At 41.6% G+C, this 27,547-nt stretch overlaps 1 protein-coding gene across 6 annotated transcripts in view; it reads right to left on the bottom strand.

Moving 5' to 3' along the window:
• Nucleotides 1–327: 327 nt before the first annotated feature.
• LOC133653977 (transcription initiation factor TFIID subunit 4-like) overlaps nucleotides 328–27,547 on the bottom strand; it is a 32,895-nt gene continuing 5,675 nt past the window's right edge. For 2 of the 6 annotated variants that reach the window (XM_062053866.1, XM_062053869.1), the window contains 13 exons: nucleotides 18,665–18,784; nucleotides 18,203–18,367; nucleotides 14,386–14,508; nucleotides 6,773–6,862; nucleotides 6,217–6,450; nucleotides 5,984–6,119; nucleotides 5,538–5,640; nucleotides 5,215–5,384; nucleotides 4,978–5,108; nucleotides 4,758–4,883; nucleotides 3,236–3,292; nucleotides 3,023–3,142; nucleotides 328–2,960 (listed from right to left, as the gene is read on the bottom strand). In XM_062053866.1, coding sequence (XP_061909850.1) covers nucleotides 2,793–2,960; nucleotides 3,023–3,142; nucleotides 3,236–3,292; nucleotides 4,758–4,883; nucleotides 4,978–5,108; nucleotides 5,215–5,384; nucleotides 5,538–5,640; nucleotides 5,984–6,119; nucleotides 6,217–6,450; nucleotides 6,773–6,862; nucleotides 14,386–14,508; nucleotides 18,203–18,367; nucleotides 18,665–18,784 — 1,743 coding nt within the window. In that variant the 3' untranslated portion in view covers nucleotides 328–2,792. Of the gene's footprint in view, nucleotides 2,961–3,022; nucleotides 3,143–3,235; nucleotides 3,293–3,575; nucleotides 3,718–3,754; nucleotides 4,691–4,757; nucleotides 4,884–4,977; nucleotides 5,109–5,214; nucleotides 5,385–5,537; nucleotides 5,641–5,983; nucleotides 6,120–6,216; nucleotides 6,451–6,772; nucleotides 6,863–14,385; nucleotides 14,509–18,202; nucleotides 18,368–18,664; nucleotides 18,785–27,547 lie in introns of those variants that run through there. The other 4 variants (XR_009826800.1, XR_009826801.1, XR_009826799.1 and 1 more) reach the window with 4 other exon arrangements.

Genomic DNA, 27,547 nt, shown 5'->3' with positions numbered 1-27,547 from the left:
TTGAAAAAATGATGGCCTCTTTTAAGTTATCCTATTCTGTTAGGTTATAGTCACTAGTTCTCATCATTCCCCACTTGAATGTTGCTGACAAAGCTTCAACTAAAAAAACAAGAATATGATATTGCACAGATAATTAATAATTGTGTGTATATTTACAGGTGTTTATGGAGGATTTTGTTTTGTCTGTTAACAGTTTTGAGGAACACAAAATGCATTTTTCTCTGGTGGACAGATTGACTTGAGATTTAATGTTTTCATTGACATATATTTCTTGTTTAGATACACAAATTTGCCGTGAACACAAATAGAAGGCAATCGAGTTAGGAATTTGCAGATTTATTTATCGGATTTATTTCAGTCCATTATAAAAAAAAACAAATCAAAACTTGTTTTAATGCAGATATTTACAAATTTACACACAATGGTAAGACACCGTTATAGATGTGACCTTTGTGATATGAGAAAATAGTTGCTATATCAACATATTAATTTTAAGTAGCAAATGTTTGTTTATACATTAATAAAATGTACAAAAACATGTTTACATTCAAAGTGAAGACCAATAAATATATGTATAGTTATCAATCTGACTGGCAATTTTATAAAATATCTGTCAAAGTGCATGTTTTAATTTTAAAAACAATAAAATGCAAACAAATAGTAACTGCTTGAAAACATATTTTTTAAGACAATACCTTTTGTCTAATTTGGACTTGCATTGGGCCCTAAAAGTATTTACTGGCAACCCTTTTGCCCTAAAAATATCCCTCTATTATTTTAATGAACCAAACAATAACATATTTGTTGGGTTAACTAATCATCTTCCACTTCTCTATAGCAGACATGTCTGCACTTACTTGATTGAGACTGACAAAAAAATGTCATGATGATGATTTTAAAAACATCAGTCCAGTAAATCTTCAGCAATCTTCTTCAGAAAGATAAACAAGACACTTGCTGATACAGTGCATTCAGACATAATTCACAGCGCTTCACTTATTACACATTTTGTTATGTTACAGCCTTATTCCAAATTGGAATACATTCACAGACAATACCCCAGAGACAATGTGAAGTTTTTGTTTTTTTAAACATTTTGTACATTTATCAAAAATTAAAAAATACAAAAGCACATGTACATACGTATTCACAACCTCTGCTCAATACTTTGTTGATGCACATTTGGCAGCAATTACAGTCTCAAGTCTTTTTGAACACGATGCCACAAGCTTGGCACACCTATCTTTAGGCAGTATTGCCTTATTCCTCTTTGCAGCACCTCTCAAGCTCCATCAGGTTGGATGGGAAGCGTTGGTTTTCATCCAGAGTGTCTTTGTACATTGCTGCATTCATTTTAGTCTGGTCAGGGAGGTGGAAAAGAACCCGATGGTCACTCTGTCAGAAATACAGCATTCCTCTTTGTAACCTTCTAGAAGGACAACCACCTTTGCAGCAAACCACTACTCAGATCTGTATGGTAGAGTGGCCAGACGGAAGCCATTTCTTAGTAAAAAGTTTTCCAAAATGCACCTGAAAGATTTTTAGACCATAAAACGACTGTTTTTGATCTGATGAGACAAAGATTGAACTCTTTGGTGTAAATGTCAGACATCATGTTTGGAGAAATCCATGGACCGCTCATCACCAGGCAATACCATCCCTAAAGTGAAGCATGGTGGTGGCAGCATCATGCTGTGGGGATGTTTTTCAGTGTCAGAAAATGGGGTACTAGTCAGGATAGAGGGAAATATGAATGCAGCGATTAACAGAGACATCCTGGATGAAAACCAACGCTTCTCATTACACCTGATTGAGCTTGAGAGGTGATGCGAAGAGGAATGGGCGAAACTGCTCAAAGATAGGTGTGCCAAGCATGTTGTATTAGACTTAAAAATACTTGAAAATGTAATTGCTGCAAAAAGTGCATCAACAAAGTATTGAGCAAAGGCTGTGAATACTTACGTACTTTTTTTTTTTTTAAAGTACGTAAGTACGTAAGAAAAGGGTTTTTTTTAACCCCTTTTCACTTTGTCATTAAAAGGTATTGTGTGTCGAATTTTGAGGACAAAAATGAATGTATTCCATTTTGGAATAATGCTGTAGATAATGTGGAAAAGGGGAAGCGATGTGAATGGACTCACGTCTACCACAATATTCAAATTGACATTCTAAAACAATGCCAAGTTCACTAAGATGCATTTGAAATTATTAGTGCAATTAAAACTAGTTGTAAATAAAATATCTAATATTCTAGGCAGCACAATAAAAAAAAAAGCTGCTGACCTTCTAGTGACTATGACTCCATTTGGTTAGAGGCAGCTCAGCAAACAGGATTAATACGTCTCTGTAAAACAGTCCAAACTAAAATAATCCAATTATGATGGCAGTTAAAAGCTTTCATTAAATTTTTGCAATTTACAAAGTTCTGCCGCTCTGACACAGACGCAGTTAAAGTAACACTAAAAGGGTCTCTGACATCTCATGTACTCGGTTCTGCAAAGATTTTTTTTTTCCATTTTTGTGCAGCGCGACTGAAGAGTGGGAAAGCGTGTGAGCTGAAGGGCAATGTGAAATCAGGGCGCTGCACTGATATTTGCTCCATCTCTGAGAATACAATAGGCCGGGGCTGGAGGAGGCTTTTAAAATGTGCTGTCTCTTCAATGTTCCAGATAAGTTTCTTCCCGCTGACAGACATCGCACGGCAGCGAAGGATCAAAGACATGCAGCAAAAAAGGCGCCAGCGTCAACTTCACGAAGCTGACTAAGTGAGGTTGGTCATTTTGCTAAAAGTGTTATTTTAGGAAGCCTTTATAGAGCAGACACGAGTGACCAGTGCTTCTTTCGTTCTCCAGGCAGAAGAGCAGGTCACGAAGGTTGACTCTAGTAATGCGCTGCCGTGTTAACTGCCGAGATCCATCACTGCCGGAACATCTGTGTTGGCTGGAGTCCAACCCAACGCCCTGGAGCATAAAACAAATCCATTTTTAATTTCTAATTTCAAATTACATCCCACATAAACTACCTCTGCGCTAGAAGCCCTGAGAGGTGAGGCCATTTTCCGCTTTTTCCTGGGACCGATTGCTGCCAGCGCTGCTAGGTTGGCTTCCCGCTGCCTTATTTGCGCCAGCTCCTGCTGTTGCATCTGGATTACAAACAAGAAAGCAAGTAGAAACAAATTCATTGTCATGTCACAGAAGGATTGTTACACACTCAAGATGACAACCACTGTACAAACCTCTTTGGCCTTCTGTTTCAGCCTGAGCTGCTCTGGGTCTTCTTGTCGTGACCGAGACTGCAGAAAAGTTGACAACACAGATTACTTTTCTCGCTCATTTATTTTATTTCCTTGCCTAAGGCCCTATTCTCCCATTTGTGCTGAGGAGTTTTTTTACACACTTGAAGTTACGCTCATTTCTCTTACTTGCCTACGCCACTTAAAGGAGAACTGCACTTTTTTTTCAAATTTTACCTATCGTGTATACCTATGAATATTTTTTAATGAATTGTAAATATTAAATAAACGTAAATAAACATTTGCTTATAGCAGAGCCAATGGGATAAATCATGCATCTCACCTGGACAGAAGAAGTGTTGCGTATGTATTTTTACAAGTTGGTACACTTTGACAGCCAATTAGGACCCAAAACCAGCGAGGACGGCATGGTCCCCCCGACCCCCATCCCATATTCTTCATGAGGATTATGAGACATTCTTCACCTAAATGGGAATGTATGAACATCCTAGAAGTCGGCATCCTAATGACAGCAGAGCTTGCACAGTAAGTGATGTTTTATTATGTTTGTTGGCTCTCATAAAGTCTGCAGTGATGAAAAAAAAAAAAAAGGAAACGTGGTGCGTTTTTTAAATTAATGTGTCATTTATGCTTGAAATAATCAAAATACGTAAATATTAAATGTTATTATAAATGTGCCCGTGACTACATTACATATATACTTACATCTTGCATATAAAACCTCAATGGAGGTGTTTTTTAAGGGCTTTGTAGGCATAATTGCACAGCTCCCATATGCTCCAATGTAAGTGAACTTTTGATCGCATTTATTTAATATTTAGAATGCAAAAAAAAAAAAACATCCATCGTCCTGTCTCCCATAATAATTGTGAATGATAGGCAAAATTCTAAAATTAGGCAAAAGTCGTGAATAAAGGCGGGCTCACTTCTAATGACTTTGCCACAAAGTCTTTTTTTCTTGGTTGAGTGAAAAGAATGGAGTATTAGGTTTTACTAACATTTATGAACATCATTGAAATCCGTTTAAAAGAAAACACTTAAAATTTGAAAAGGCTGTATCAATCCAGGCCACTAAAGCTGTCAACAATGATGTGCATTTTGATTTTTGATAGCTAATTCAGAGTGGCATTAAGACCATTTTATCCTCATCTAAATGGATGTTTCCAGATGTCTCAATTGAAGTAATCAGAATAGATTTGATAGTTTACTGGAAGTTTTTTAAAATATTGTTTATTACGTGTGGTATAGACTGCATCTAAACTTCAAGTGCAATATTGTAGCCTCAGAAGTGGTAAAAACAAAAGTACTTAGGTCGATGGGAGAATATGCAGAAAGGCCAGATTTAAAGGTTGCTTCACCTTAAGAGCGCTTGCTGGTTGAAGTTGAGTGGGAAAATGTGCAGCTTTTTTCATTTCAGTACATGTGAGATGAGGGCCCCTTGTGAACACATAAGAGTAAAGACTAAGCTGTCCATGTTAAATTACAGACGTTGTCATACAGTTACCTTGGCAGCCTTCAGGAGGATCTCCCTCTCCAGCTCTTCTTTCTTCTGCTTCTCCATCTGATCCAGCTGCTCGAAGAATTTGAGCTGCGCTCGCACTTCAGTGACCTGTTCATGCTGCTTATCTTCCTTAAGGGGGGGGAATGCGACAGCAAAAGGTGAAAATAAAACAGCTCTGCTGTGATGCGTCTTTCCCACTGACACACTCATTGATTATGATTACTTTGAAGGTTGAGTTCTTCTGCTGTGCCACTTGGGAGACCTTTTCCATCAGGCTCTGTAGTCTGAACTGAGCAGCATGGGAAATATAGTTTACAACGTTCACCCCTAATTCCTGGACACCAAAATTTCTACCTGCCACAAAAGAGAGAGTGAACCAATTCCAGAAAGGTGAGAATGAAACCACCTTTCAGAGGCAGAAATGTGTGTTTGTTTCTTTGCATGCATGTGTGTGTCTCACCAATTTCCAGAGCTCTCTGAGAGAGCAAGTACGTGGAGAGGAAGGCCTCGTTCTTACAAGATCGGGTCACAGCACCAACAAGCACCGAGTTAGTTGCTAGGATACGAGCACTCTCTTCTGACAGGTTTACTCCGGCCATTGAGGCCACATCATTGATATCATCGTCATCCCTGGGGGTTAAATAAATAAATCATTTCAATATAAGCAATAGAGCAAGCATTAGCGGATAGTTCAGTGGATAATTGACCACAATGAAATGGAGTGCAGATTTCAGTTCAGTGTAGATGTCACAGCATAATTGACTTGAGACCTGTGTCACAGACCTCAAGGTTGCACCGCTTATTTGCTGCATTTTGTTCTTCTGAGCAGCCTGGAGAGGAGTTTGGCTGACAACTTGAACAGATTTAGCACCCAGAGTCTGCTTGACTGTAGGAACAAAAAGGACAACGATACAGTGATACAGAGCATCCACAAGATGGCAGTAGCATTATCCCTAATGGCAAATGGATGACTAACAGACTCATACAGTTGTGCTTTTAAATCATTCAACCCTCAGTGTCAAATTCCATAAATGTATTTACAAAAGTTGCAAACTTGCAGTAATATGAATTTAAATATCTTAAAACATTACTGTTGTTTTCAAACTGGCCATCTCTATAAAGTTTATAGATTTTGAAAATAACAATAATTTACTATGGTGCTAGAATTATCTAAAGTACAACTGTAAATGTTGACAATAAGGCTAATTGCATTCGGAAAATTATGACACCTGAATTAAGCTGCTTGACCACAGGCGGCTGTCCCAGACTGATGCGACTGTGAGATGGTCCTGTGAGGGTTACTATTGACGACTGAGCCAACGTCCCCTGAGGCTTCACCATCACCCCTTGTTGCTTGGTAACAATCTACACACATTTACAGAGATGCAGCACAAACTGTCAAGTAAGTTTTCCACATGAATGCCAATGTGAATAATTAGATAGAAACAAACAACAAAAATACCATTCCATGTTTACTATAAGGCGGTTGAGAGACAGTGACAATGGGGGTTTTGTTTGCAGGAGTGCTGGTGGCTGCAGAGATAGCGGCTGTGGGGGAAAGTGGGGGTCGCATCACCACTGTTGTCAGGGCTGAAGAAGCCACAGCCGCAGGTTGAGCGCTTGTACGAGGCTGGAGGCTCTGCTGGATAAAAGCGTCTGCATCTGGGGTCAACTGGCGCAGAGCTGGGAGGCTTCGCTAGAGTCAGACATATGGCAGAGATAAGACAAATTAAAACTTGCTATAGTTTTTAAGATACAATGAGGAAAACCAAAAAAAATATTTTCAAAAATTCTGTCACTTACTTGCCCATGTGTGCAGGTAATGAAAACATGTTTTCCTCCCACAGTGTTTACAAAAATGTAAATTAGCTACAGCAAATTACTTTTCATTCAACAACCCTTCTACAGAAGTTATTTATTTTTCTACCAAGTTGTATTTTCTAAAAAATAACTTAATTGAAATCTCTACATTTGCCCACTTTTGTTGCCAGTTAAAACAAACAAACACAAAGTCTTACCTTTAGGAAAGGCACAAGGTAAGGCTGCGGTGACGAGTTGAGCTCCTTGTACAACCTAGTGGTAAACTCTTCAGGCTCGAGCTTTGCTTCCTGTTGAACAAAAACACAAACAAATATTAACGTGCAGTGGCAGACAGTAGGCAGGTGAAACGTCGCCCAAACACCTTCTGAAACCAATCACGCACATCTGGCTTCGCAACAATAGTGCTACGAGTCACATCCAGTCTAACTAATGTAACATAATGAAAAATGTCTTACATTATGATCAGTGTTTGATTTAAAAATAAAAAAATCTGTGGTATTTCCACCTAAATAAAAATGTAATTGTTTGGTAGCCCATATATATATATATATATATATATATATATATATATATATATATATATATATATATATATATATATATATATATATATATATATATACTGTAATATATGTATATATATATATATATATATATATACACACACATGTATGTACATATATGTATAGATATATATAGATATATATATACATGCAGTATATATAATAATAATAATAATAATAATAATACCTGGGATTTATATAGCGCTTTTCTAAGTACCCAAAGTCGCTTTACATGTTTTTCTGAACCCATTATTCATTCACACCTGGTGGTGGTAAGCTACTTTCGTAGCCACAGCTGCCCTGGGGTAGACTGACGGAAGCGTGGCTGCAATTTGCGCCTACGGCCCCTCCGACCACCACCTATCATTCATCATTCATTTCACCGATGTGAGCGGCACCGGGGGCAAAGGGTGAAGTGTCCTGCCCAAGGACACAACGGCAGCGATATACTCCTTTCTGAGCTGCCACCTTATCGTGGTAGAGAAGTTTGCGTGTCTCAATGAGCTATGTTGTCCGGGGGCTTCTATGCCCCCTGGTAGGGTCTCCCAAGACAAACAGGTCCTAGGTGAGGGATCAGACAAAGAGCAGCTCAAAGACCTTTATGGAAAATAACAATCAAGGACTTAGATTTCCCTCGCCTGGGTGCGGTTCACCGGGGCCCCCCTTTGGAGCCAGGCTTGTAGGTGGGGCACGATGGCGAGCGCCTGGTGGAGACAGGCCTCATGGGGCCTGGCCGTGGGTCCCCCCTCCAATGGGTTTACCACTCATAGGAGGGGCCATAGAGGCATTTTGAGGGTCTGCTGGGAATGTCGAGCAGAGTCTCTTGTCAGAGAGAGTTTCAATTCCCACCTCCGGAAGAACTTTGAACAGATCAAGAGGGAGGTGCTGGATATTGAGTCCGAGTGGACCATGTTCCGTACCTCTACTGTTGAGGCGGTCATTTGGAGCTGTGGCTGCAAGGTGGTTGGTGCCTGTCGTGGTGGTAATCCTATAACCCGCTGGTGAGGGATGCCCTCAAGCTGAAGAAAGAGTCCTATCGGGTTCTTTTGGCTCATGGGACTCTGGAGGCAGCGGACAGGTACAGACAGGCCAAGTGTGCGGCTTCGGCAGTCACGGTGGCAAAAACTCGGACATGGGAGGAGTTCGGGGAAGCCATTGAAAACGACTTACGGACGGTTTCGAAGCGATTCTGGACCACCATCCGCCGCCTCAGGAAGGGGAAGCAGTGCAATGTCAACACTGTCGTGTATGGAGAGGATGGTTTGCTGCTGACTTCGACGTTTGTGGATTGGTGGGGGGAATACTTTGAAGACCTCCTCAATCCCACCAACACGTCTTCCTATGAGGAAGCAGTGTCTAGGGAATCTGTGGTGGGCTCTCCTATTTGTGGGGCTGAGGTTGCTGAGGTAATTAAAAAGCTCCTCGGTGGCAAGGCCCCGGGGGTAGATGAGGTCCGCCCGGGCGGGGTTCCTTAAGGCTCTGGATGCTGTGGGGCTGTCTTGGTTGACAAGACAAGACTCTGCAACATTGCGTGGACAACGGGGGTGGCATCTCTGGATTGGCAGACCGGGGTGGTTATTCCTCTCTTTAAGAAGGGGAACCGGAGGGTGTGTTCCAACTATCGTGGGATCACAGTCCTCAACCTTCCCGGTAAGGTCTATTCAGGTGTACTGGAGAGGAGGCTACGCCAGATAGTCAAACCTTGGATTCAGGAGGAGTAGTGTGGTTTTCGTCCTGATCGTAGAACTGTGGACCAGTTCTATACTCTCGGCAGGGTCCTTGACGGTGCATGTGAGTTTGCCCAACCAGTCTACATGTGCTTTGTGGACCTGGAGAAGGCATTCGACTGTGTCCCTCTGGAAGTCCTGTGGAGAGTGCTTAGAGAGTATGGTGTACCGGACTGTCTGATTGTGTCGGTCCGCTCCCTGTATGATCAGTGTCAAAGTTTGGTCCGCATTGCCGGCAGTAAGTCGGACCCGTTTTCAGTGAGGGTTGGACTCCACCAGGGCTGCCCTATGTCATCGATTCTGTTCATAACTTTTATGGACAAAATTTCTAGGCGCAGTAAGGGCGTTGAGGGGATCCAGTTTGGTGGCTGCAGGATTAGGTCTCTGCTTTTTGCAGATGATGTGGTACTGATGGCTTCATCTGGCCAGGATCTTCAGCTCTCACTGGATCGGTTCGCAGCCGAGTGTTAAGGACTGGGATGAGAATCAGCACCTCCAAGTCCAAGTCCATGGTTCTCACCCGGAAAAAGGGTGAAGTGCCATCTCCGGGTTGGGGAAGAGAGCTTGCCCCAAGTGGAGGAGTTCAAATACCCAGGAGTCTTGTTCACGAGTGAGGGAAGAGTGGATTGTGAGATCAGGCGGGTCGGTGCAGCGTCTATAGTAATGCGGACACTGTATTCTATCCGTTGTGGTAAAGAAGGAGCTGAGGTGATTGATTGATTGATTGATTGATTCATTGATTGAGTTTAGTTTATTTCGAACATGAACACACTTACAGTATAATACATCATACATAATTTCATATCATTTCTCTCTACATCATGTCCGAAAAGGAGTATGAAGAAGCAAAGCTTATTTAATCCTACCCCTTTCCCACTTCAGAGCGTTTACAAATATGTTCATTTACTGTCTTCTTTTTGTAACACAATTACATCAGTGAATGATTATTACAGCAGTTATTGAAATATATAATTAAGTCAGTCATGATAAACATACTGAGATGAGGAATATCCCGTTTTCAATAAGGTTTAAGGTATTTCTCATAATTCTTCTTCCTTGTACTTTGTAAGCACTATTAATTTGAACACCCTCTTGAAGTGGATTGTATCAGTACATTGTTTAACTTATTAGCTTAATCCATTCCATAGTTTAATTCCACATACTGATATGCTAAAGGTCTTAAATGTTGTACGTGCATAAAAATGTTTGAAGTTAGTTTTTCCTCTAAGGTTATATTTATCCTCTTTAGTTGAGAAGAATTGTTGTACATTCTTGGGTAGCAGGTTAGAGTTTGCTTTGTACATAATTTTAGCTGTTTGCAATTTTACTAAATCAATGAATTTCAATATTTTTGATTCAATAAATAAAGTGTTTGTATGTTCTCTATATCTAACATTATGCATCAGTCTAACTGATCATTTTTGTAACACAGTTAGTGAATGAAGTGCAAATTTGTAGTTATTTCCCCATATGTCTGCACAATAACTCAGATATGGTAACACTAACGAGCAGTTGAGACTATGGAGTGATTTTTGGTCCAAAACATTTTTTGCTTTGTTCATTATTCAAATATTTCTTGCCACCTTAAATTGCATTTTTTTTTTATAATATGAGATTTCCAGTTCATTTTATCATCTATTATTACACCCAAAAATGTAGTTTATTTTACACTTTCAATGTCTACTCCGTCTATTTGTATTTGTGTATGATGCTCTTTTGATGTGCGTAAATGGAAGAGAATGTTAGGTTGGATGCAACATGGAGTTATGCTGAACGAAATGTAGCGGTAATTTCACTGTTGGCCTTGGCTTGCCATCAAAGTAGACTTTTGTGATATATAATATAATATATTATTATATATAATTATTTAAACTAGACATTTTATCAGGGTAATTCCAACAACCTGTACCGACTCCCAAATAAAATATTGCTGCGTAACTTTAAAAATACATTTGGCTAATCGACATCAGTAAAATATGGCATAATTACTTAGTAAAACATCTTGCAAGAAGCATAAACAAGAGAAACCTACAGCGTAGGACTCGTTGATTGCCATTTGAAGTTCCTTCGGCTGCGTATCTGGCAACCTCAGTCAGGGAGAGTGGGAGGGAACTACAGAATTTTTTTTTTTTTTTTTGTCATAAAGAAATACAATCATGTGTGCTTACGGACTGTATCCCTGCAGACTGTATTGATTTATATTGATGTATAATGTATATATTGTGTTTTTTATGTTGATTTAATAAAAAAAAAATTTTAAAAAAATTTTTTTTTTTTTTTTTATTCTTGTGCGGCCGCGGCCCAGTACCAATCGGTCCACGGCCCGGTACCGGGCCGTGGCCCGGTGGTTGGGGACCACTGGTCTAGATCGAAGGCACCGTGTCTGCGATGTGGACATACTTTAATATACCTGAGATATACCCGCACACAACGATCTACAAAGTGTGTTATGTGCAAATATTAAGAGAACAGTGGCGAGCAAGTGGAGCAGCAGAGCAAGTGTAGGTATGTTGAAAATCTGGGGGAAACCCTGTGTATGTATATACCCCAACCCGGTATTGCTGGGTTGAAATCACGGGACCTCGAGCGTCCGGGTTTCAGGCAATGGTCTCGAGTTTCATTAAGCTACCGGTACTGTTTATTTATCTGCATCAGTGCAAATTTTGGCAAATTTTTTAAAGTTTAGAGGAAAATATGTAAGCGATTATGAAGAAAATAATTCAAAAGGGATGGAGTGGATTTATACACTCTTAAGAAAAACAATTTTGAAAGATTTAAAACCATTTATCCTCACCAAGATGTTAATGCTCACTGTGACCTTACTTCATTTGACCCTAACACAGATTTAAAGAAGATTGGAGGCATATCATGTGTTTGCATCTGGTAGGGGTCCACATATTAAGCATTAATCGTGAATCGCTAAGTAACAAATTTGATTGACAGCGAGTGCCATGCTGCTGTGAACGTGACACTAATGAGAAAAAGAATACGTTTGTTTGCAGTTGATTTTCTGCTACGAACGAGAGAAACTAGCGGTAGAAAATGGATGAAAGGATGGATATTTGTCACCTACAACTTATGTCTGTAGTTGTTTTTAATGGTGTGAAGTTCATATTTTGTCTCATTATTTAGTTATAGATGTCCTTGTTGTTCAGCAATGTATGCTAGCAATATCAAGGTCCAGTAATGTAGTTTATTAATACTATTAGGGATTTTTTCTTGATGCTAACAAATAGCACCAAAAAACGTTATAATGTAGTCGTCCATGTTCAATAAAGCACTTGGCTTATCTGCACAACAACTAAGGTATAAGTTTCTGTTATGAAAATTGACAACGAAAATACTGTGGATTGGACTAACAATCACAAAATGTATTACTAGGACTTAATATGACGTTAATATGCACAACCAGGTCTTTTTAGTTATATTTAGGCAGAGAAACCACAAAAAAACACAAACTAATGCAATCTATTGTCCTTTATTTACGTTTTGTTCTGCTCTCAAACACTACTAATGTCATATAGAGTAAACTCGACTGCATCATCAAAATGTTCCCAAACAAATTAAATATTCAATCAAACATTTTACAAAGTGATCACTGCAGACACAAGCATGGTTCGATTGTATTCCACAAGATGATGAGAGACATTTCCATAAATGTATTACCTTTATTAACCACTTATTTTGGGACTCTATGAAAGCTCTTTCCTATCTCTCTGAGCAATTGGGGCACCCAAGAACAGAACAGCAATACGGCATTTTCCACTCAAACTCTACACTCACTCTCACTTGTTTTATTGCTACGCTTAAGGTGGTTGACCATCATGTGAATTAAGCCACAAAGAAGAAAGACGAATGTGACGCCATATGCATCCCAGCAATAGGAGCTTTATTTACAAACCCCGTTTCCATATGAGTTGGGAAATTGTGTTAAATGTAAATATAAACGGAATACAATGATTTGCAAATCATTTTCAACCCATATTCAGTTGAATACGCTACAAAGACAACATATTTGATGTTCAAACTGATAAACATTTTTTTTTTTGCAAATAATCATTAACTTTAGAATTTGATGCCAGCAACACATGACAAAGAAGTTGGGAAAGGTGGCAATAAATACTGATAAAGTTGAGGAATGCTCATCAAACACTTATTTGGAACATCCAACAGGTGAACAGGCAAATTGGGAACAGGTGGGTGCCATGATTGGGTATAAAAGTAGATTCCAAGGATGGGGCGAGGGTCACCACTTTGTCAACAAATGCGTGAGCAAATTGTTCAACAGTTTAAGAAAAACCTTTCTCAACCAGCTATTGCAAGGAATTTAGGGATTTCACCATCTACGGTCCATAATATCACCAAAGGGTTCAGAGAATCTGGAGAAATCACTGCACGTAAGCAGCTAAGCCCGTGACCTTCGATCCCTCAGGCTGTACTGCATCAACAAGCGACATCAGTGTGTAAAGGATATCACCACGTGGGCTCAGGAACACTTCAGAAACCCACTGTCAGTAACTACAGTTGGTCGCTACATCTGTAAGTGCCAGTTAAAACTCTCCTATGCAAGGCGAAAACCGTTTATCAACAACACCCAGAAACGCCGTCGGCTTCGCTGGGCCTGAGCTCATCTAAGATGGACTGATACAAAGTGGAAAAGTGTTCTGTGGTCTGACGAGTCCACATTTCAAATTGTTTTTGGAAACTGTGGACGTCGTGTCCTCCGGACCAAAGAGGAAAAGAACCATCCGGATTGTTATAGGCGCAAAGTTGAAAAGCCAGCATCTGTGATGGTATGGGGGTGTATTAGTGCCCAAGACATGGGTAACTTACACATCTGTGAAGGCGCCATTAATGCTGAAAGGTACATACAGGTTTTGGAGCAACATATGTTGCCATCCAAGCAACGTTACCATGGACGCCCCTGCTTATTTCAGCAAGACAATGCCAAGCCACGTGTTACATCAACGTGGCTTCATAGTAAAAGAGTGCGGGTACTGGACTGGCCTGCCTGTAGTCCAGACCTGTCTCCCATTGAAAATGTGTGGCGCATTATGGAGCCTAAAATACCACAACGGAGACACCCGGACTGTGGAACAACTTAAGCTGTACATCAAGCAAGAATGGGAAATAATTCCACCTGAGAAGCTTAAAAAATGTCTCCTCAGTTCCCAAACGTTTACTGAGTGTTGTTAAAAGGAAAGGCCATTTAACACAGTGGTGAACATGCCCTTTCCCAACTACTTTGGCATGTGTTGCAGCCATGAAATTCTAAGTTAATTATTATTGGCAAAAAAAAATAAAGTTTATGAGTTTGAACATCAAATATCTTGTCTTTGTAGTGCATTCAATTGAATATGGGTTGAAAAGGATCTGCAAATCATTGTATTCCGTTTATATTTACATCTAACACAATTCCCCAACTCATTTGGAAACGGGGTTTGTATATTAAAATTAAGGATCACTAGAAACGTAGTGTGGGACACAGGGTCTTACTGTACGTTTTCGAAGGGAACATACCAGCAGATTCTTGATCAACTTTTTGACATTGGCGATGGTTTCAGACGACTGGTTCTTACTGGATGCCAGTTTTATCAGCGTAGATAGAAAGTCTCTACACTTCTTCACATTCTGCAGTGTCTCCTGGAGGGGAAAGAAATAACATTTTAGTCACTGCAAGTGTGTATTAACATATTTTCATCATATTCCTAAGTGTAGAAATTGTGGGGGATGTGTCCTCCCTCATATTAAAGACAGACGCATTCATCCTACCCAAAAATTATACCGCGGAGGACAACATTTTTTGATTTGAAAATATTTAACTTGTGCTTTCATTTTGAAAGTGCAACACATCATCAAGTCACTGGTCCCCCCCTTTCCTTGCTTGCTCTGACTCGAGTGGAAAATGGAAGACGGCAGGCGATCTTCAAAACCGTGTGTAAGGAACCTGGACATAAATATTGCTTGTTTATAACGACTTCCCTTTAGTTTATATTCATATATAGAAAACATGTCATCTTAATTATGGCATGGTCACTCGTCAACCATAATTTTATTGCTAACATTGTCAGTGTTCCAAAGTAACGTCAACACTGGCTAAAATGTTTTGTCATCTCATTTCAGCACAATTACACCACCAAATTAAGGTTGAAACAGCAGCAGGACTTACTCTGTTTTCTAAAAAAATTAGTAGGCTAACAACTGTGTGAGTAATAGTTACACAACACAAGGACAACTACAAATCATACTCAACCATTTGTCAACATCCATCCATCCATTTTCTACCGCTTGTCCCTTTGGGGTCGCGGGGGGTGCTGGAGCCTATCTATTCGATATTATGTGCAATACTGTCTCATGAGTAGGATGATAGTACGCAGAGGCTATATCCACATGAACATGGATATTTGAAAAACATATTTCCCGTGTTAAAATAATCTCCATCCACACAAGTGTAGTTTCAAAATAGCCTTTGTCTATACACAAACACATTCACATGCTGTCATGCACATTTTGTCCAATCAGAAGCCCGGAAAAGCAGCCCCAGCTGACTTTGTGGTATTAGCCTATGTTAATGTCATGATGTTAATTGTGATATATTTGATATACAATGACATGCACATTATGTTTAAAATCAGCCCCACACTTACACAAAGCCTTGGAAACATATTGAAGGTTTTTATAAAGTAATCAACTTCATGTTCCATCTGTCCATTTTCTACCGCTGGTCACCTCTCAGGGTCACGTTGGGGCTGGAGTCTATCCCAGCTGTACTCGGGCGGAAGGCGGGGTACATGTTCTTTTGTACATAAGGGTTAAAAACTTGAGATATTACCCCACTTGTCTTATCTTATGACAGAAAGCAAAAACTTCTGTTTGTCAAAGTTGTCTCATCAGCTGGATTTCCGACCAGGATCTTCTATTTTCCGTTTAACCCACATGTGTCAAACTGCCAGCACGTGGAGGTATTTTATCCAGCCCATGAGACTGTATGACAGTCAACATGCATTCATCCACGTAGCGATCACCACCAAATAGGAAACCCAACAGCCCGGCTCCATCAATACAATCCCACATGCATCTTATGATACATTTTAAGATCAAATGCCACAGTGGTATAAATAGGATGTATTGAGCTAATCATTGTTACTAAGAGTGTCACAATACCACCAAAAGTAGCAATATTTAATTGTACACAACTAAAAAAAACATCACATTATTTATTAAAACCTTTCCTTACAAAATAACACAAGAAAGATGTGTAAAAACACAATCAAAAATGATCATTTTAACGACAACATGGTATGCTAGGGAACACTTGAATCTCAGACCCATGCTCAGACTTTCCAACTAGTCGGGATTCTACGAAAGACTCCCTAGAACTACCCTTGTCTGTCATCAACCTGACTGAAGTCACAAACCTCCCAGATTCTGATGTTTTTGTGTGAATATAAATTACGGTAGATTCCGGACTATAAGATACTACTTTTTTCCTAAACTTTGAACTCTGTGGCTTATAAGACTGAGTGGCTAATTTATGGATTTTTCTTTGCCAACGGCAATAATAAAAGTAATTTTATAAAAAAAAGCAAAAAGCAAAAAACAAGCAAAAAGACTGAGAGGGTATTTTATTGTTTGTCGTCTGGCGCTAGCTTTAGGATGAATTCGCTCACTGCAGGTGCTGCAGTGCCCTTCCATTTATCAGTAGTGTTTGGGTTTTTTTCAACCAGCGTGCAGTTCAATGTTCTAATCATATGGATTCTTCATTCATCACTCCAAGCAACATTTGTACGTTTTACAGTATAACTAACACTGTTTATAGTTACCAAACCGTTCTGTGTGTGATGTCTGTAGAAGTGTTTTGTTGCATACTTGTACCTGCTATCGTAATGTGATGATGCTAGCGTCGTTAGCATTTGCTAATATGCGAACACATTTACGAGTGCCTGTGTTATAGTATTATTAGCTGATTGGAGAACTAGCTTCACAGCTAGTGGGTCCATGACGATGACTTCTGTTTTGTTTGATCAGCTGTTTTACTGCCTTTTGGAAATAATTAAGGCATGTAAATAAACATTTACAGAATATTTCTGTGTATATAACTCTATTCACAACGTATATATCTGCGGCTTAGAGTCCAGTGCGGCTACAATATGGAAAAATATTTTTTCCTTCTAAAATTTTGTGGGTGCGGCTTATATCCTAATGCGCGCTATAGTCCGGAAAATATGGTAATGTAGATTTTGCCAAGGATGTTAACAGGATGACTAGGAGATAGTCGTTCTACAATCACTTTTTAAAAGAAGCAACCACAGCCATCTCAGTGTGCGCACGAAGCGGCTCTCTTCCATAGTGTCTCCACCTCTGTGTTCTCACTAGTCTTGACCCATCTACGGAATATCAGACCATTACAACTCTATAAACAAAGACAAACAAATACGAACAAAGTTATTTTTAAACTGCATACAGTATTTCCTCCACACCAGTGTCTACAAAAAGTCAATCGACACAAGTTGAGTTTAAAAAAGCCCAAATAAAAACACTTTCACTGGATGTCATGCACATTTTGTCCAAGCTAAAAAAAAGCAACCATAGATGATTGGCAGATAACACCTCTGTAACTTTAAAATGAGCACACACACTTACATGTGGTCAATGTAGTAAAACATCAAATTTTGCCCCGGTGTGACTTAATTTGACACCCATGGTCCAAAATGTTGCTGGCACATGCTGAAGACAGAGTTCTAAAAACTCTTCACCATTGCCAGCATTTTAAAAAGTGACATTTTTTAAGAACTTAAGTATGCGTTTGCATGTGTACAATAGGCCAGAACGCATGGGAAAGCAATAGTTTTTAAAATATCCTTGTTTGAGTGGACATGGCCAGAGTAAGGTTGTTGACGCAATGCAAATTGGAGAGAGGAAGTGCAGATGATGTCAAACTGATAAGTGAATAATGTATTAGCCCGTTGTTACTTTTTAAACAGACGCAATTGTAACAATGAGAAGAACGGTAATACAGTCATGAAAGAGATATAAGCGCCATCGGGAGCTTTAGGGTGTTAGGCAGCATTACAAATATTAAAAATTATGTTATTTATTATAAAATATCTATCCAGAAAAGAAAACAGGTGAGGGCTGATGTCAAAAATAGATTTTTTAAAGATCCTTTTATGTATATTTCTTTAATTATTTCCACATATCTATCAGATTTTGGGTTATGGTATGAGATTATAATTATCTGTAAGGCTTCCGATGTGTCCCCCCAATGTTAAACTCATTCCTCTGCCCTTGATCATAACCTTATATGAGATATTTTATAATATATAATTTCTCTTACTGCTGAGATTGGTGTTATTGCTGTTGGAGTGACAGAGTTCCCAGTGGCTCCCAAGAACCCGGAAATCGGTGTTAGCGCTCGAATTGCAGATGCAGGCTGAACTGTGTTTGGGATTCTTTGCATTTGTTCCAGAGTGGTGGCATTTCCTCCGAGCATGACAGGGTTCTGCACAAGTCCATTTGCAGTAAATGGACAAGAAAACAATGTAAGAATAGCAGCTTAGCAAATGTGTACATTTTTAAAATGTTGCTGGTAAATAAGTATTAGCCAACACATGCAACAACTATTATATATATTTACTGGAAACCTTGCACATTTATATTCAAATCTTTATGGTGATCAAAAGCAAGCATAAGACGAGGATGTCAGTGGAATCTATTTCACCTGTGGCTGTCACTCTTAGCGGCCCCTCACTGATTTCAGAATTTACATGCTGACATATTTGATGTAAGTCGGACATACCTGCAGCATTGTAGGTCTCCTCAGTGTTGAAGTAGTTGGCAATGTGGTCTGGGCAGCTGAGCCTTGTTGGATAAATGTGGTGGGGGTAACAACACGGGCAAGCAGCGATGCCTGTGAGGCCTGTACAATAACATAGAGGATATTATAGTTTCTCACATACAATCCACAGTAGACCTAAGTAAAAAAAAAATGTGTTCAACCAAATTTTGGCAATACAAAACAAAATGTTTGACAAATGTAAAGTAAATACTAAATATAGAAATATATCCATCAATCCATCTTCTTCTGCTTATCCGAGGTCGGGTCGCGGGGGCAGCAGCCTAAGCAGGGAAGCCCAGACTTCCCTCTCCCCAGCCACTTCGTCCAGCTCCTCCCAGGGGATCCCTAGGAGTTCCCAAGCCAGCCCGGAGAGATAGTCTTCCCAATGTGTCCTGGGTCTTCCCCGTGGCATCCTACCGGTCCGACGTTCCCGAAACTCCTCCCTAGGGAGGCGTTTGGGTGGCATCCTGACCAGATGCCCGAACCACCTCATCTGGCTCCTCTCGATGTGGAGGAGCAGCGGCTTTACTTTGAGCTCCCCCCGGATGACAGAGCTTCTCACCCTATCGCTAAGGGAGAGCCCCGCCACCCGGCAGAGGAAACTCATTTTGGCCGCTTGTACCCGTGATCTTGTCCTTTCAGTCATAACCCAAACCTCATTACCATAGGTGAGGATGGGAACGTAGATCGACCGGTAAATTGAGAGCTTTGCCTTCCGGCTCAGCTCTTTCTTCACCACAGCGGATGGATACAGCGTCCGCATTACTGAAGACGCCGCACCGATCCGCCTGTCGATCTCCCGATCCACTCTTCCCTCACTCATGAACAAGACTCCGGAGTACTTGAACTCCTCCACTTGGGGCAAGATCTCCTCCCCAACCCGGAGATGGCACTCCACCCTTTTCCGGGCGAGAACCATGGACTCGGACTTGGAGGTGCTGATTCCCATCCCAGTCGCTTCACACTTGGCTGTGAACCGATCCAATGAGAGCTGAAGATCTTGGCCGGATGAAGCCATCAGGACCACATCATCTGCAAAAAGCAGAGACCTAATCCTGCAGCCACCAAACCAGATACCCTCAACGCCCTGACTGCGCCTTACAAATTATGTCCATAAAAGTTATGAACAGAATCGGTGACAAAGGGCAGCCTTGGCGGAGTCCCTACCTCACTGGAAACGTGTCCAACTTACTGCCGGCAATGCGGACCAAGCTCTGACACTGATCATACAGAGAGTGGACAGCGACAATCAGACATTCCGATACCCCATACTCTCTGAGCACTCTCCACAAGACTTCCCGGGGTACACGGTCAAATGCTTTCTCCAAGTCCACAAAGCACATGTAGACTGGTTGGGCAAACTCCCATGCACCCTCAAGGACCCTGCCGAGAGTATAGAGCTGGTCCACAGTCCCACGACCAGGACGAAAACCACACTGTTCCTCCTGAATTCGAGGTTCAACTATCTGGCGTAGCCTCCTCTCCAGTATACCTGAATAGACCTTACCGGGAAGGCTGAGGAGTGTGATCCCACGATAGTGGGAACACATTCTCCGGTTCCCCTTCTTAAAGAGAGGAACCACCACCCCGGTCTGCCGATCCAGAGGTACTGCCCCCAATGTCCACGAGATGTTGCAGAGTCTTGTCAACCAAGACAGCCCCACAGCATCCAGAGCCTTAAGGAACTCATCCACCCCTGGGGCCTTGCCACCGAGGAGCTTTTTAACTACCTCAGCAACCTCAGCCCCAGAAATAGGAGAGCCCACCACAGATTCCCCAGGCACTGCTTCCTCATAGGAAGACTTGTTGGAAGGATTGAGGAGGTCTTCGAAGTATTCCCTCCACCGAGCCACAACATCCGCAGTCGAGGTCAGCAGAACACCATCCCCACCATACACGGTGTTGACAGTGCATTGCTACCCCTTCCTGAGGCGGCGGATGGTGGTCCAGAATCGGTTCGAAGCCGTCTGGAAGTCGTTTTCCATGGCTTGCCCGAACTCCTCCCATGTCCGAGTTTTTGCCTCCGCGACCGCTGAAGCCGCACACCGCTTGGCCTGTCGGTACCTGTCTGCTGCCTCCGGAGTCCTATGAGCCAAAAGAACCCGATAGGACTCTTTCTTCAGCTTGACGGCATCCCTCACCGCTGGTGTCCACCACCAGGTTCTAGGATTACCGCCACGACAGGCACCAACCACCTTGCGGCCACAGCTCCAATCGGCCGCCTCGACAATAGAGGTACGGAACATCGTCCACTCGGACTCAATGTCCAGCCCCTCCCTCGTGACATGTTCAAAGTTCTTCCGGAGGCGAGAATTAAAACTCTCTCTGACAGGAGACTCTGCTAGGCGTTCCCAGCAGACCCTCACAATGCCTTTGGGCCTGCCAGGTCTGTCCGGCATTCTCCCCCACCATCGCGGCCAACTCACCACCAGGTGGTGATCGGTAGAAAGCTCCGCCCCTCTCTTCACCCGAGTGTCCAAAACATGAGACCGCAAATCCGATGACACAACTACAAAGTTGATCATGGAACTGTGGCCTAGGGTGTCTTGGTGCCAAGTGCACATATGGACACCCTTATGTTTGAACATGGTGTTTTTTATGGACAATCTGTGACGAGCACAAAAGTCCAATAACAAAACACCACTCGGGTTCAGATCCGGGAGGCCATTCTTCCCAATCACGCTTCTCCAGGTTCCACTGTCGTTACCAATATGAGCGTTGAAATCCCCCAGTAAAACGAGGGAATCACCCGGGGGAGCACTCTCCAGTACTCCCTCGATTGAATCCAAAAAGGGTGGTTACTCTGAGCTGCCGTTTGGCACGTAAGCGCAAACAACAGTCAGAACCCGTCCCCCCACCCGGAGGCGGAGGGAAGCTACCCTCTCATCCACTGGCTTGAACTCCAACATGCAGGCTTTGAGCCAGGGGGCAACAAGAATTGCCACCCCAGCCCGTCGCCTCTCACTGCTGGCAACGCCAGAGTGGAAGAGAGTCCAGCCCCTCTCGAGAGAACTGGTTCCAGAGCCCTTGCTGTGCGTCGAAGTGAGTCCAACTATATCTAGCCGGAACTTCTCCAACTCGCGCAATAGCTCAGGCTCCTTCCCCCCCAGCGAGGTGACATTCCACGTCCCAACAGCTAGCTTATGTAGCAGAGGATTGGACCGCCAAGTGCCCTGCCTTCGGCTGCCGCCCATGGGAGGTGAGCCCATTGGAGGGGGGGACCCATGTTGCCTTTTCGGGCTGTGCCTGGCCGGGCCCCATGGGGACAGGCCCGTACACCAGGCGCTCGTCATCGTGCCCCACCGGGCCTGGCTCCAGAGGGGGACCCCGGTGACGCACGTCCAGGCGAGGGAAATCCAAGTCCTTGATCTTTATTCTTCATAAAAGGTACATAATACAGTACACATCGGTTATTTTGCTACACTTGAATTGGACATGCACACAAAATACACAACACACTGAACTGTAAACAAATGTATTGGTTGTTAATAACAGGGTTTGTCAAGTCCTGTTTTAGTCAATGCAGAGGTACCTCAACTTAAGAGTGTTTTGAGATAAGAGCTGTCCCCCGACTAGTTGTTATGCTTTAAGTTGCAAGCAAAAATTTGAGGTACAGTCATTCCTGCCATTAGTTGGCATAGCGAATGTCACAGTGAACCCTGTAAGATCCACCCAAAACATCCGGTCTTATTTGCTAGCAATAGCTTATAGCTAGAGTTTGACATAACATCTATGGGAAGCGATAACGTGGGTGTGAAAGACAGTGCTGAGAAGAAGAAACAGATGATATTCATTCAAATAAAAAAAATCAATCATCAAACAAAGGACAGGATAGAATAGGAGAGGATATGATAGGATAGGATAGAATAGAATAAGATAGACTTTATTTATCAACGAGAGCGCCTGTTAGACCGGGTGAGGAGTCAGTTAAGAAAGAACTAACTACTGCCATGTTGGAAAATCACACAGCATTTCTCGTAGAATAATACATAAGTCACATAATGTTTTTTCTCTAGTGACTGTGCCAAAGGTAGACATGCATTCTACTGAGGTGGCAAATTATGAAGCGTCAAATTTATCGCAGCACCAAGCAAATAATCTCAAGATCCCCACCATACCAATTCCTAGATGTGGTCGAGGTTATTTGAGACGTACCACGCAAGATAGACATAATGTTATTAATATCACTTCTATGGATACAATTAACAGATATGTTATATGTATGTACTTATTTTTGGCTTGGAGTCGCAGTCCATGTTCTCTATTTGTAGCTTGTAGCATTGATGTAAGCTACCTCGCTACATGGGTCTAAAAATAGCTAAGCTCAAAAGGTTAAGTTCAAAAAGTAGTTAAGCTACCGCCAAGCTACTGGGAAATGTAGCTAAACTACAAAGCTTTACTACATGTAGCTTGTTACTGCCCATCACTGCCTAAAAGCAAATAATATCAAGATCCCCACCATAACATACTGGTTCACAGAAGAAACCAGAGCTCTTAAACTATAATATAGATAACTGGAACACAAATGGCGCGAAATTAAACTTGAGGTTTTCCATCAAGCGTGGAGTGATAGTTCAATAACGTATTAAAATACTCTTACTTTAACTAAAACTAATTATTACTCCAATCCCAATCCAATAAAACGATTCCAAATGTCGGTTTAACACAGTGGCATCGCTAACCCAACAAGGGACTTCTCCCAGTAGCGCCACCCACTCGGGTAATTACTTTATGCAATTATTTACTAAGAAAATTGAGCTCATTAGAATGGAGATTAGAGATAATACGGCCCAGCTCCAACTTGGTTTATAAACGCAGACACGAATGTATGCACTACGGAAAATTCTCTCCAAAATAATCTCTCTCACTTTGAAGAAATAACATTAGAGAATGTCTTGCAACTTGTAAATGAGACAGAACAAACAGGTTTACTTAACCCCCTTCCTGGGAAACTTATCAAGGAGCTGTTTGTAATATTAGGACCATGCTAAATATTAGCTTATCACTTTCCTCTGGTACTGTTCCCTTAACTTTCAAAACAGCGGTTATTCATCCTCAGCTCAAAAGACCTAACCTCGATCCTGACCTCCAGTTAAACTACCGGTCAGTGTCGCACCTCCCCTTTACCTCTAAAACCCTGGAAAAATTTGTTGCAAGTGTTTGCAGCTAAGCAAACACTTGGTGTCTAACAATCTCTGTAAACCAGGGAAGTCAAATATGCGGCCCGCGAACAGGTTCAATCCAGTCCACGAGATGAGTTTGCCAAGTGTAAAATTGAGCTGTGTTTTTAAATGAAAGAAACTGCTGTTCTAAATGTGTCCACTGGATGTTGCAATAGCAATTCTGTTAGGCAAGCAAATAGTTTAAACTGGGGCGAGCAAGTATAACAAGCAAGAAGTACACAGTAAAGCAGGGCTGCGACTCCTTTCCCTCGACTCAACGTAAAACAAACAGGAGTAAAATAATTATTTATTGTCTTCTGCGCAAATTTAAAGAAAGTGAACAGTGTGTCATTTAATGCAATACTGTCAGTCTTTTAAATTTTTATATGTGGTTTGTTGAAAATGTTCACATATTGCACAACTTTTATTTTTCTATCAATACACAGTGATGCCTAGAGAAGGCAGGTAACTCAACCTTATTGAACAGTTTCTACCTCAGTATGTATGGTTTGTTGAGTTTGCGCAGGATTAATATGTGGAAATGACAAATGAGGTAGTTGATACATAGACGCGTTTTTATTTAAAATGTATTTTGTTTTTTGTTCAATCTTAGAAGGGCTGTGACTTAAAGTGTATTTGCTTTGTTGCTACACTAGGAGTAAGTCTAAATTGACTGTTCTTCATGGTGTTTTTGAAACTGCACCAATTTTTGCCTCAGAATTTTCAACTAACTTACAATCATCTCAAGTCATTCAGTCGATCACAACTGCTTGGTTTGTCTTAGAAGACGTTTCGCCACTCATCCGAGTAAGCTTCATCCTGTTCGTGCTCATAGACTTAGATTAGTCAAATCTAATCCAGCAGCTGGTGCCAAAACCCCAGATATTTATACTCCAAAACCAAGAGGGTGTGCCTGGGCAAGTATGGTTTCGCCCTATCGTAGTGAGAAAAATGATTCTTTTAATGCAAACGAGCAATTCTAATTGTCGAAGCCAACTGTTATGCTGATGAAACCTAACTTTACATGCCCCAAAAGCTGACCGTTGATTATCAGGCCTGCTAGACACCGGCAGTTAAAGGCCTACTGAAACCCACTACTCCCGACCACGCAGTCTGATAGTTTATATATCAATGATGAAATCTTCACATTGCAACACATGCTAATACGGCCGGGTTAACTTATAAAGTGCAATTTTAAATTTCCCGCCACACTTCCGGTTGAAAAAGCCTTCGAAGGATGACGTATGCGCGTGACATAGCCCGAGGAACAGAGGTATGCCTTCTCCATTGAATACAATACAAAAAAGCTCTGTTTTCATTTAATAATTCCACAGTATTCTGGACATCTGTGTTGGTGAATCTTTTGTAATTTGTTTAATGAACAATGGAGGCTGCAAAGAAGAAAGTTGTAGGTGGCTGTAGCAACACAAGGACCACTTACTCGGATAGCAGACGCCTAGCCGATGCTAGCAGACGCCTAGCCGATGCTAGCAGACCCACCACACGGATGATCTGGTGAAGTCCTTCGTCGCGCCGTCAATCGCTGGAACGCAGGTGAGCACGGGTGTTGCTGAGCAAAGCAGATGAGGGCTGGCTGGCGTAGGTGGAGCGCTAATGTTTTTATCATAGCTCTGTGAGCTCCGGTTGCTAAGTTAGCCTTAGCGTCGTTAGCAACAGCATCGTTAAGCTTTGCCAGGCTGAGATCTATTAACCGTGTAGTTACATGTACATGGTTTAATAGTATTGTCGATCTTCTGTCTATCCTTCCAGTCAGGGATTTATTTATTTTGTTTCTATCTGCATTTGAGACAGATGCTATCACGTTAGCTCATGCTAAAGATGCTAAAGAGCTTTGTCGATGTATTGTCGTGGAGATAAAAGGCACTGTAATGTCCATTTCGCGTTCTCGACTCTCATTTTCAAGAGGATATAGTATCCGAGGTGATCCACAATAGAAAAAGGAGAGAGTGTGGAATCAAATGAGCCAGCTTGTACCTAAGTTACGGTCAGAGCGAAAAAAAATATGTATTTCACTGCATTCTAGTCCGTCACTCTAACGTTCCTCGTCCACGAATCTTTCATCCTCGCTCAAATTAATGGGGTAATCGTCACTTTCACGGTCCGAATAGCTCTAGCTGCGTTGAAAACAATAGGAAAATATGAGGGAGTGAACAACTGACAACGTCACGCGACTTCCGGTAGGGGCAAGGTTTTTTTTTTTTATCAGAGACCAAAAGTTGCGAACTTTATCGACGTTGTTCTATACTAAATCCTTTCAGCAAAAATATGGCAATATCGCAAAATGATCAAGTATGACACATAGAATGGATCTGCTATCCCCGTTTAAATAAAAAAGAATCATTTCAGTAGGCCTTTAAGGACATTGAAGAAAATCACCTTGAAATTTGACAACAAAACAATTATACAAAGTGACTAGGTGAAAAATCTTGGCAACTGCGGTCCCTCCCAAGGTTTGTAATTTTTCCTATTGGGTTGAGTTTTTTCTTTCCCATATGTGGGTTCTGGTCCGAGGATGTCGTTGTGGTTTGTGAAGCCCTTTGAGGCATTTGTGATTAAGGGCTATAAAAATGTATTTTGATTGATTGTATGACTGATTATCCTACAAAGGGGAAATTATGTGGTTGCAGTGCAGATACAAAAAGTTCACAATAATAAAGCAAAAAACACATGAAAACAAGAGGGAACATCAAAGAACCAGAGCTGATGCAACCAGCTGCCACTTCAGCGGCGCAATTTTGATTATTGCTTGACCACGCTCGGCCGAAGTGTGTTGCCAACTTGGTGAAGCAATTCCAGCATATCACTGCTCGTCTGCACAATACTGAAGCAGACAAGTCGAAAACGCAAGCAAAGAATGTTAAAGGCCTACTGAAACCCACTACTACCGACCACGCAGTCTGATAGTTTATATATCAATGATGAAATCTTAACATTGCAACACATGCCAATACGGCCGGGTTAACTTATAAAGTGCAATTTTAAATTTCCCGGGAAATATCCGGCTGAAAACTTCTCGGTATGATGACGTTTGCGCGTGACGTCACGGGTTGAAGCAGACATTTTGAAATAGCACGGTGGCCAGCTTAAGTCGTCTGTTTTCATCACATAATTCCACAGTATTCTGGACATCTTTTTTGGTGAATCTTTTGCAATTTGTTTAATGGACAATGAAGACAGCAAAGAAGAAAGCTGTAGGTGGGATCGGTGTATCAGCGGCTGGCTACAGCAACCAGGAGGACTTTGAGTTGGATAGCAGACGCGCTGTCCGACGCTAGCCGCCGACCGCACAGATGATCGGGTGAAGTCCTTCGTCGCGCCGTCGATCGCTGGAACGCAGGTGAGCACGGGTGGTGATGAGCAGATTAGGGCTGGCGTAGGTAGAGAGCTAATGTTTTTAACATAGCTCTGTCGAGGTCCCGTAGCTAAGTTAGCTTCAATGGCGTCGTTAGCAACAGCATTGCTAGGCTTCGCCAGGCTGGACAGCATTAACCGTGTGGTTACAGGTCCAGGGTTTGGTTCGGTGTCTCCTGATAGTAGAAGTAAAAATAGTATTGTTGATCTTCTGTCTATCCTTCCAGTCAGGGGCTTATTTCTTTTGTTTCTATCCGCAGTTAAGCACGATGCTATCACGTTAGCTCCAAAGCTAAAGTGCTTCACCGAT

This window comes from Entelurus aequoreus, linkage group LG07 (genome assembly GCF_033978785.1).
Source record: "Entelurus aequoreus isolate RoL-2023_Sb linkage group LG07, RoL_Eaeq_v1.1, whole genome shotgun sequence".
Classification (NCBI taxonomy): domain Eukaryota; kingdom Metazoa; phylum Chordata; class Actinopteri; order Syngnathiformes; family Syngnathidae; genus Entelurus; species Entelurus aequoreus.
Note: the sequence above shows the minus strand (reverse complement) of the source record. Positions and strands in the feature narration are given on the sequence as shown.